The 10,940-nt window shown below is 41.3% G+C and overlaps 1 protein-coding gene across 1 annotated transcript; it reads left to right on the forward strand.

Moving 5' to 3' along the window:
• The first annotated feature begins 5,793 nt into the window (after nucleotides 1-5,793).
• Nucleotides 5,794-10,417, forward strand: LOC104382514 (protein NDNF). Its single transcript, XM_009990478.2, is given in 11 exon segments — nucleotides 5,794-5,981; nucleotides 7,935-7,942; nucleotides 7,945-8,067; nucleotides 9,063-9,465; nucleotides 9,467-9,623; nucleotides 9,625-9,667; nucleotides 9,670-9,885; nucleotides 9,888-9,983; nucleotides 9,986-10,282; nucleotides 10,285-10,356; nucleotides 10,359-10,417. Coding segments are annotated over 11 exon segments (1,662 nt in total).
• Nucleotides 10,418-10,940: the final 523 nt, after the last annotated feature.

Genomic DNA, 10,940 nt, shown 5'->3' on the forward strand with positions numbered 1-10,940 from the left:
TGGAAGGGGATTTTTACAGAAATTTGCACTCCACTTTCCATGGCCATAAGGACAAGTCAGAAGTTAGATTCTTTTGCCAAGAGAAATAGATTATAACTTGCAGCCATGGAAAATGCGAAATGTATTCAGATGCTGTAATTCCCCCTGCAGATCTGGTATGGAAGACATTAGAATACATCAGACATCCATAGCTATTTCCACTCAGGGCTATGAACATGGTTTATAAATGCTAATTAGTTAAGAAGGTATTTTGCAGGCAGATAAGGATGGGTAGCTGGGAGCCAAAGACTAACGATTTCAACAGTTGTTCATAGGATGTATGTTGCGTGTGTAAAAGATGGAAAAGGGGAATATTACTTGTCTTATAACTGAAAGATTAGATTTCTATTTCCCCATGCATTTTTCATGTGCTTACAGAGTTTCATGAAACAGAACTCCTGGGGCAGGGCTGGGGGCACAGGGAAGTTGTCTGTGTTTCGGTAACAGCCTGGGTTACAACCAGGGCCTAATCCAGCTGGGCAGGGGATGGGAAGACCATGCAATCCTGTTACCACTCTCCCATGTATTGCTCTGTGAAAAAGCAACTGAAAGCTGCAGGCAAGGAATGCTGTGGGACAGCGTGCTGTCCGGATTGCGGGATGCTGCTCTGGCTCACAGAATTCCTCACCTGAATATGGAAACTGCGACTGCAGTTCCAGAAAACACACCTCTGAAGCATCTTTGAGAGCTTCAAGCTAGATCCCTGAGGGTCTGACTTCTTGCTTCCATTTTAACAAAGCTCCTTTTAGTGTTACTGATCTTTTAGCAGAGCTACTATATAACAGAATATAAATCAAGTCTCCAGTGTCAAAGATGGTCATCTTTCGCATTTATGAAAGGTGTTGATGGCCAGTAGGGTTGGAACAAAAGTAGGACCTCTGAATGGTCCTCCTGAAGTCACTGACTCAGCTCTGAGGTGCAGCAGAGCCTGCTCATTACAGACCACATTTTTCTAGTGAGAAGTCTGTTGTATCAATTCTGTGCCAAATCAAGGGTTTGATTTATCCCTGTTGTAACTCCACTGAGTTCAGTCAAGCTACATGAATCATGAATTTAGCTCTTAATTTTCTCCAGAGATACTGGTTTTTCCTTTGATACTGCTCCAGTGAACCTCTAAACTTATGAACATGCATCGTGCTCCAGCAAAGCCCATAAGCACACACATGTGGGACGTATGCGAGAAGTTGTTTGAGAGGAACTGCACTACTTCCACACTTGAACCATCTCGACAGCCTCCTTCACCTGACATCCTTGCTCATATCATTCAGCAGGAAACAGAGTGCTCCTTCAAGAATTTGGCTTAACACAGCTGAAATGACAGCCAATTACCAAGACTTCCATTGCCTTCCCTGGAAGCTGAATTGTGCCCTGGGTAATGGCTTGTCTTGATGGCAGTGGGGAGTTTCAGGGAGGATAGGACACTGTGTCCATCTCTTCTGTAACAAACGTGTCTACTGTGTCCATATTGACTAGGGATTTTACCAGACATGAGTGATATCTGCTCCTGAGCCCTGCCTGAAAAATCTTCCTACTTAACAACATTGGTTACCTCTGTAAAAGTCTTCCTACTTACTTCCACTCATGGGTCTCTCCAAATCTAAGCAAAAACACACTGTTCTCCTTATATTAGGGCCAACATCTTTTCTCTCGTGGCTTGTTTACAGTGCATATTTTTTGATGCACCTTATCTGACCTTATTTCCCTCTTCCAGGCCTCCTCTGGGAACTTACTGGACTTCACAACACCTTTTTCTCATGCTTCTCTTTCATTAGGGGAACAGTTTTCTTCCAGCTAGCTGCTCATATTTTCATTAGTTCCCATGTCTGTTACCCAGACATTTCCTGTTTTGTATTTCACAACAGAATGACAATTTGTCTGAAAGATCCTATTTACTATTTATCCTACTTTTAGTTGTCTAGCAAAAGTCTTGAAACGTCCCTTCATAGCTCCACAGTGCCAATACTCTGATTATACAGTGTCTGTATCAAGACTCCCACGTGCTGTTCCTCTTTAAAAGCCCAGCTGCTCAGTAAAACTCTCCTGCAAATAAGTTTTTAGCAAACCTTTGATGAACAACATAATTATTCCTGACATCTTCTGCAGTGAGAGTAAACACACTGTAAATATTTCTGCCCATTACATCAGTTGATAAGCAAATTCACTTTTTCATAAGGATCTGCTACACAGAATCTGTTGAAGCCTCTTTCTACTCCTCCCTCACCCGCCCCTTTTCTTAATAAACTTTTAGTCTTGGGAAGGATTAAGTAATACATCTTCAAATCCAAAGGGACCATAGTAAAGGGTTACTGCAAGTCACTCTCTTCAAACACTAAATGAGAGATTTTATTTTAAAATGAAAAAAATACAAAAAATTCTAGCCTCCCTACTATACTCTATCTTTGCCCCCTGCAAAGTGCCTGCCCAGAAGCTCGTGAAGGCTCCTGGGGCTTGCCTTTCCAAGCAGACTTGAAGAAGCTGAGGGCACATCCCCACAGGGACAACCCCAGGGCTCTTTTCCTGACATCTTGGACCAAAAGGCCAAGAAGCAGCAGCAGCATACAAATCCTGGCCATATCCAGCTCCTGCTCAGCGGGAGGAGGCCTTTCAGGACCATGGCTGCTACAACTGCTTTGTAGCCTCAACTGCGGAAGCAATTATTTGGGCTCGCTGTGAGTCGTTTCCCATGCACCCTTTTCCTGCCCACTCTCTTGGTCACAACATTTTCACACCAGAAATACTTCCTCCCCAGCTCATACGCTTCTGGACTTTCTTTCTGATACAGCCTATGAAAGCCAAGAAATCTACGCAGCTCTATTCAGTAGATTCCTGAGAGTCTTCAAAGGATTGCTAATTCCAGTCTGCTTAAAAAGTGCAGTGTATTCCCTCCCTTGGAGCTTTTCTGCCTTCCCTTCTGCAGGGCACCTGTCAGGCCATAAAAAAAAACACACCAGAGACATGATACACCTGAAACCCTCTGAAACTTCTGCAGTGCTGTGGGCAAGGAGACTACATGCTCCATGGAAGGGCCATCAAGCTACTAACGCAAAACTAGTTTTCTGGAAGAGATCAGTGAGCCCCTGGCTGGCTTGGATTCAAGGGCTAACAAGGGTTAACAGTGTTTACTCTCTCCATCTCCCTCCCTCCTCCTCACTGTGCATTTCTGTCAAAGACCTGCTCTCCGCCAGCCAGGCTGGGATTCGGCTGCTCTAACAGTCTGGCTGACACTCTGTGCAGGAATAAAGTCCTGCTGTCTGGAGGCAGCACAGTCCAATGTGCTTTGCAGCCCTCCCAAAGGAACTCTAGAACTGAGAGAGCCACAATTGAAACTTTGAAGATTTCAAAATTATTAAAGTTTAAAATAACCTTCAAAAACACCCAACTTCAGAAAATACCAAAATGCTCTAGGTTTTTTTTTTTTCTTTTCTTGAAAGACTGCAAGCATTTTAGTTACTATGTCTGTTCAGGAGCCATATGGAAAAATCAGTTCTGTCCTGTTAAACTGGCTGTACAGTTTTGGTTTTCATCTGTCTACAGAGATCTGAAAAGTCTATGTTGTTTTTTTTTATGCTTTTTCAACAAAGAAGCAAGTGGTCTGGGGAATCATCTGGCCAGGAACACAATAGGTAAGCAGAGTATTTTTTTGTGTAACACATTACTAAGACTGAGAGTATACTGTTTGTGTAATTGAGTGAAATCAGCCTTTAGGATGATGTTCTCTTTGGGATAAGCTGATTATGTTGGTTGGTCGCTTGGCTTGTTTGTTTTCCTGGACAAGAAAAGCTGAGCTGCTGTGGTATCAGTGTGGTTTGCAAGATCCTGTCATTTAAGCAGCAGAAAGACGACTTTTTTTTTTTCTTAAATCCTCTCCGAAGCACAGAGCAACTCAGATTCCACTGTCACAGGTAAAACAAAATATTTGGGGTTATATTTTGAATCTCTAAGCTATAGTTAGACTACAAGAATAACAGAGTGGCAAAGAAGTGACTCGGAGTCATAAGGAAAGCTCTGTTAAAAGAACATTAAGAATGGAATTGATATAATAATCTTAACTATTCTTTTAACATGCTTAGGTGGTTTTTAATGTTGCATTCAGTCAGGTGTTAAAAACATTATAGAGGAAGAGAATATCCTAACTTTACTAGCATGTTAAGTAGGACATTAAGATGACTTGGTAGTGATAATTTCAATAATAATCTCACTGATACTAGAGATGCGCATTACTTTGGGAATCACAGATAAAAATTTTGTACTTAAAAATCTACAAATGTATTATCTACTATATTTAAATACGCATGTTTGAAATGGATTTATAAAGGAACTGGTCCTTTTATAAAGTCACTTCAATTGTAATGAACAGAAGGTCAGAATTGTAGATATTTGACTAAGATCTTCCGCACACTTGCAGGCACCATGAGGAAAGGGCTGATCTCAGAAATGAGTAAAAATTACAAAGGATTGAGCTTTTGTCTTTTATATAGTCTTCTATCATTAGCCAATAATCAGGTTTAACCAGGATCTTTACTCTTTGCTGCTTGTAAGATGCAATAAGCTACTTTTTCCTCAAAAAAGAGATCTTGCTCACAGAGCTCCCTCTGCTTTCCAAATCCCTGAGCTACAGCTGGCACCTGTATTAAAGGTCTATGCCCTTCCTTCTCTCTTTTACACCCTTTCCACTTTCCTCTTTCTGAAACTGGATGTGGCAGAAAAAACATTGTTAAGGATAATCAATAACCTCACATAGTAGCGTACTGTCAAAATTTATTGTCCTAACTGGAGTTTCCTATCCATGTGGATAGCAAGCACAGCTTTAATAATGTCAGCATTCGCAGAAATGATTTTTGGGACTGTTTGCATATGTTTCTTTCATAGATTCAAAGCTGATAATAAAGCCTCCTGGCAAAAGGAAAGGGCATACATGATTTTTAAAAATCTCTTCCAGTGGATACAATAGAGCTGTTGCAATTCCAGTAAGCCACAAATGCTGAGATGAGCTGGAAGTGATGTAGGTGTGAAAGGGACAGGCAATACAAAAATCTCAGAATGATCTCAGCTGCCCTAGAGTAATAAAGCCTTCTTTCAAATGAGATACACAAAGAGCTTAAAATCTCCTAAGTATCAGTTTTGGGATTCTTATCCAGGATCTTTCACTTTTCATGAAACAGTATCTTACCCTGCTCTGAATAAGTTATTCTGATCCTCTTCTCTACACATACCTACAGTTACAACAGATGAAATAAAAATTAAATGATCTCTGACAGAACAGCAGAAGCAGCATTTGGGATATAGTGACCTCCTGTGAGTTTGAAAGTGACAGTTCCATTACAAATAACCCAGTCTTGAAACTTAGCTAATGGACACTTTAAACAAGGAAAAATATTTTAAATGTAATTCTCCACTCATTTTGTCAGCAAAGCTGTTTGTTGTGCTTTTTGGTGTTTTGGTTGGTTGTTGTTTTTTTTTTTTTTACAACTGTCTTGTGATATTGCACTTGTCTACATTGACTATTTTTCCTGTAATAAAAAGCTTCATAGCAGCTTCTGCCATTAAACCTTTGCAGAGAGATCCTGTGAGAAATATTGCTCTGTGAACTTCAAGTAATTTAGCAAAATGGACACTGGCGCTGTTTGAATGCCTGGCTTGCTGTGATTATGATAAATACCAGGAAAGGCACTGAAAGAGAGGGTCACTGATTATTTTTCCCTCAAAAATAGCAGTTTCCATTCACTTTTGTCATCTCACTTTGCAGTAATGAAGATGTCCTGGTTCTGGTTTTATCTGCCTCTCCATCTTCTCATGATGGCTTGCTTGTGTCATTCCATAAAAGCACCCACCACCAGTTCTCAACACAGCTTCAAGACTGATCTCTTCAATTTCTACCACTCTCTGATACTTGCTGATGGTAAGGAAACTACAATTCACTTGCTGAAGGATATACCTAAAAGGTAAGAGCAAATCAGTCACTCCTATTCTCAGGTACTTCCCTATGATGCTGGTAGCTGCAAGCTACCAGTACAAGCCAAGAATTGCTATGCCGCTGCAGAGCTCTATCCGTGTCCACTAAATTTCCAGAGAAATTCCCCATTGCTGTCAAGCTCAAGTGTCATTACATTGCCCAGAATCTGGAATAACCCTCTGAGATGAAGTTTACATTCATGTACACATTTCAGGCAGCTTTCTGGGTTGCTCATCACAGGAGCAGCAAAGCTGACACAGAACAGGGGGGCTCCAACAAACACTGTGTCACATGAATAGCCTGGCTTCAGGACTGCAGAGACATATTGACCGTCCTACATTCACTGTAAAATACAAGAATTTTACCTCGCAAATTAACTATCCCTCCCAAAAATCAATAGACTATCTGCACAGACTTCTTATCAGAACAACTTCTGCCAGCGTCCTGCATGCTGGAAGTGTGTTTGTTGAACAGCACTAAAGCTTGCTAAGATCAAAAGTGCTTTGCATGTAGAAATTCCACAGGTTCTTCACTTCCCTAAAATGTCTGCAAAGTTTTCTACCATATCGAGAGATGTAGGTGATCTATATATTACAACTGGTGCTGCATCTTGGGTAGCAAAGACCGATCTACTTGTTTGGGAAGAGATGCACTTCAAGTGGTTTAATCAGACTCCACTTTGGACAGTGACCGACATGTACAGATTTCAACATTCACCCGAGCAGAGCAGCCATGGAGCAGGGAGTGAGCCAGATGGTTCAGACATGCATTGCACAGAAAGAAACTGGAAAACGGCACATGTTACACAATGTGACAGTGCTCATAAGAGCAAAACTAGCAGCTCTCCTTGTTAGAGGCAAACAGGTGTTGAAATCTCAGAGAAAAGTCAATTTGATATGCTCTTGTGTCATAATATTAAGATTGCCATTAGGAAGCAAAAGCCTCTTCAGTTTAGGTGATCAGGTAAGGACCTTATGAACCCCAGAGTCATCCAAACAAGAAACCAAGAGATAACAATTTTGGCTTAAAGTAAAAGACACAGAATGCGGAGCTGTTTCCAGTAAAGCTTGACTCTGGCCCAGTAGCCATATCCTGAAAGTAAGCCAGACCTCTAGGCTGACATGATCCATGCATAATGACTAGGCTCGTCTCATCAATGAACAAAAAATCCCTCCAGCTGCCTTCATTTAACTGCAGCATGACTGATCCAAGTCCAAACATTTCTGTGGCTGTATACAGTCCACATGTACCAAAACAACAGAAAAACAGAAAACCAAAGGAGTGAGATGGGAGGCTGGGCTTTACTGTAAATAAGCAGGAATTAAAACCTGACCAAGCAGACTGATGTGCTTTGTACTGTTCACACACAGCCTGTCATGAAGGCAAGTAAGTTAGAACTGCCCTAGATGAAACTGCCACTGACATCTAATAGTCTTCAGGATTGGCTAAAACTATCCTGTTATATCCACGTCATCTGACACCCAGGAAGACCCAGATACACAGGCACATGTAAGAGTATATGCTTTAAGAGCTTTCACTCAACTCTTAGAAAATCTTGGGAAAAGGCGTACCAAATTCCTCAGAGTTAGCCAACAGGTGATTATGTGGAAGGCAGTCAGTTTATGATATCCATCATTCAAAATAATCAAGTACTGAGATATGATATTCACCTGAAGTACATTAAAATTCAGTGGGAAAAATATTCTCTAAGTGGATAAAATTGCAGTGAATATTTGTGTATTAGAAAAAAAGCAGAGCATGTATTCCTCCCACAGCCGAAGATTTCAGACTTTCACCATCCCCTTGTGTTGATACACCTCAAAGGTGAGTGGTCATTTCTACCTACAGTGGAGTGACCCGCATCAGAATGGTTGATTACAAGGAGCCTCAGGCAGACTTGAATTTCCTGACGCTTTGTCTGTTTTCAATCTACAATTTACAGGTACTACTTTTTTTGGAGGAAAGCAGAGCCCTTGCACCTTTCACAATAACAGTGACCCCCTGTGATGTTCCCATTGAATGGAGTATACTTATGCATAAGGCTTCAGCAAGTTTCCTTGGAAAAGCAGCACGAGGTAAGATTCTTGATCTGCCTAAGCAGAGATAGGGAAAGCATACCTTAGTCATAAGGAGTTGGGTTACAGGAAATTCCCAACAAGCTTAAACATCTCATGCTTCCCTCTACTGTAAACTGCCATGGGCTGAAGAGGACATCCCTGTCTCCACAGGTGAAACATGGGAGGCCAGGGGATTTTGCCATCAACTCAAGTAAATTAAGGATTACATCTGAAAGACAAAAATCACAGGGTAATATTTGGGAACAACACTGGGTGTCCAGGGCTCCACAAGCACGGATCAGCTTCATAAGCCGTTCATACTGGCCCAAACTTCCCTCTGCTGTCTCAGCAATTTTTCTGTGGCTTAAGCAACTTGAACCAGTCATTTTGCTCCCCACAGTGATGTGCAGAAGACTTAGCCGTTTTTTTTCTAGGACCATCTACAATGGCAGTGGGCATTGTACTGCCTTTAGCCCAAGAGGCAATTCCATTCTCTTTCATGATTTTTTAAAATTCATTTTTCAAACTGAAATCTGAAAGCTACCATTAACAAGTTTCTACCTGTCAGGTAGGTACACCTGACTGAGGAGTTAAAATAACATTCCTTTGAAGCAATACATTCTCCCTCTTCATAGGAGACTGGCACAAAAGTAAACCAAAGAAAACTCCTTTCATAGAAAGTATGAGTCTTCTTGAAGAAAAGTACCCAAGGAGACAGCCATTGGAAGAAGAAAATTGTAGGGACACGAGGCACAATACAAGTCAAGCTATTGCAAGTTGTGGTTTTATAATCATAGTCTTTTTGAAAACATAATTCTACAACTGTGCTGCTAAAATAAAAGCTACTCAAATTTTATTTTAATAAATTGCCAGTAGCAAAAAGTATTTTTAGTTTTAATTATTGTTTTTAGGAAGAAAAGGATGTTCCCTGGCATATGAACAATAAAACCTATGTGATGTGTTTTATTTCGCTTCTGTTAAACGACAGTTACAAGTCTGCTTTTTGCCTGCAGGTGATCACGATACACAAGAGGTCTCAAAATCTCAGAAGGCTCTAAGCATGGTGTCCACCATTTTTAACTATAAGGGAAATTCTGTGGAAACCTACATGGGTATGTCTTCTCATTCTGCCCTTTACATGCTAGAGTTCTTATCCACTGAGCGAGACACACACATTACCGTGTACTTAACAACTGACACAACATCTGGGCACCTCTATCCAGAACTTCCAATGGATCCACGCATAGATGTTATTGGCATTGGGCATACAACAGTGACTCTGACCTGGAAACACAGTCCCTCTGTTTTGCAACATAGAGAAAACATCCAGTACTGTCTTCTAGTTAATGAAAAGCACAACTACAAGAGCTTATGTGCTGCTGAGACAGCAATCAGATCCTCTGGAATGAAATTGCCACCTGTTTAGCTTGTCTCTCTCTCCGTACCTTCTTGAACCGCAGCAGGTGATGATATTGTCCAACAGCGAATTGAGCATCATCAACAAAGTGACTAGTGGGGAAGTCAGGCAGATATGCATGGGTACCAAGAACACTTACACAGTGCCCAGTCTCAGTCCCCAGCACTCAGTATTACTTCGATGTCTTTGTTGTCAATCTCCTCCAAATGCCAGCGCTGCTTACACTGGGACATTTGCAAGAACCCTGGAAGAACCTGAACCTAAGGTGATGGAGCTGAAAGATGGGAAAGTGATTCAGGTTGTCCTGGATGGGAAGAAGCCAGAAATTTTACAGTCTACACTACAGGCAAGGCACAGGAAAATACAATTCACCTTTCAGTTGTGTCGTGGCCAAGTACAGGTTCACATAACAAAGAACGGTAAACAGTGGCATCGGAAAACATCTCAGGGCTGAGGTATTTCTCACTGAAGGGAAAGCTGCTGGACATATATTTGGTGCAGCTGAGGTCCACAGAAGAGTTAACTCTTCTGTGAAAGTACAGGTGTCCCCCCATTTCCACAAGCCCTTATTCCCACTTCTTCCAGAGAGCTTAAAAATCAAGTCCTTCAGCAAACTGAGGACCTGCAACACCATCACCATTGCCTGGCTAGGAACACAAGAAGAGAGCAAGTACTGTGTGTACAAGAAAAGGATTGAAGAAGATCAGGTCTGGATGGAACTGCAGAGCACAGACAGGTGCTCTGGACCTGAATCTCGGCAAAAGTCAGAGAAAGTGCTGTGCAAGTATTTTTATGATATCAATCTCCAGCGAGCTGTCCCACAGAGACCATCAAAGGGCTGGATGCAGGGACACTTTACTTGTTTGATGTTTACCTCTTCGGGCCATCTGGCATCCTGTCAGATATCACAGCAAAGTTGTGAAGACCAGAAAAAGTGTTGAAGGTTTTTAAATCTATGTTTTCAAGTGAGTAAGTGAAGACTATTATCAAAATCTATGCCAATCCATGCAGTTCGAAATATGGTGACACACGAAAAACTTAAAGACATGAGATTCTATGGAGGAAACATCTTAGTTGTCTAGATCATTATGCTTACTTTGCATCATCTCCTGTATAAGGCTTTTTTTCTCCCTCCCTCAGTTGTCTCATTCAGACATCAAAAACAGACCTGTGAAACACATCCATGTACATGGAAATAAAATACCCACAATGGCACCTGAGAAATAGATTGGTTACCTAAAATGCTTCTGAAATCCAATACAGAAGTGATGGGAAATGCCTCTCAAGAAGCACACATCATTATTTTAAAGTCCTAAAGTGTCTTCCACTTCACATAACTCCATCAGCTAACGAGGACTGAGAGACCTCGCAAGTCAAGCTGCTCTTGAGAAACTGAACTTACCCACTGCTTGAACAGAGATGGAGACAAAAGAAATTTAAAAAGCAGTGGAACTAGTGTAAAGCTCCACACCTG

Source organism: Tauraco erythrolophus, chromosome 9, assembly GCF_009769465.1.
Source record: "Tauraco erythrolophus isolate bTauEry1 chromosome 9, bTauEry1.pri, whole genome shotgun sequence".
Classification (NCBI taxonomy): Eukaryota; Metazoa; Chordata; class Aves; order Musophagiformes; family Musophagidae; genus Tauraco; species Tauraco erythrolophus.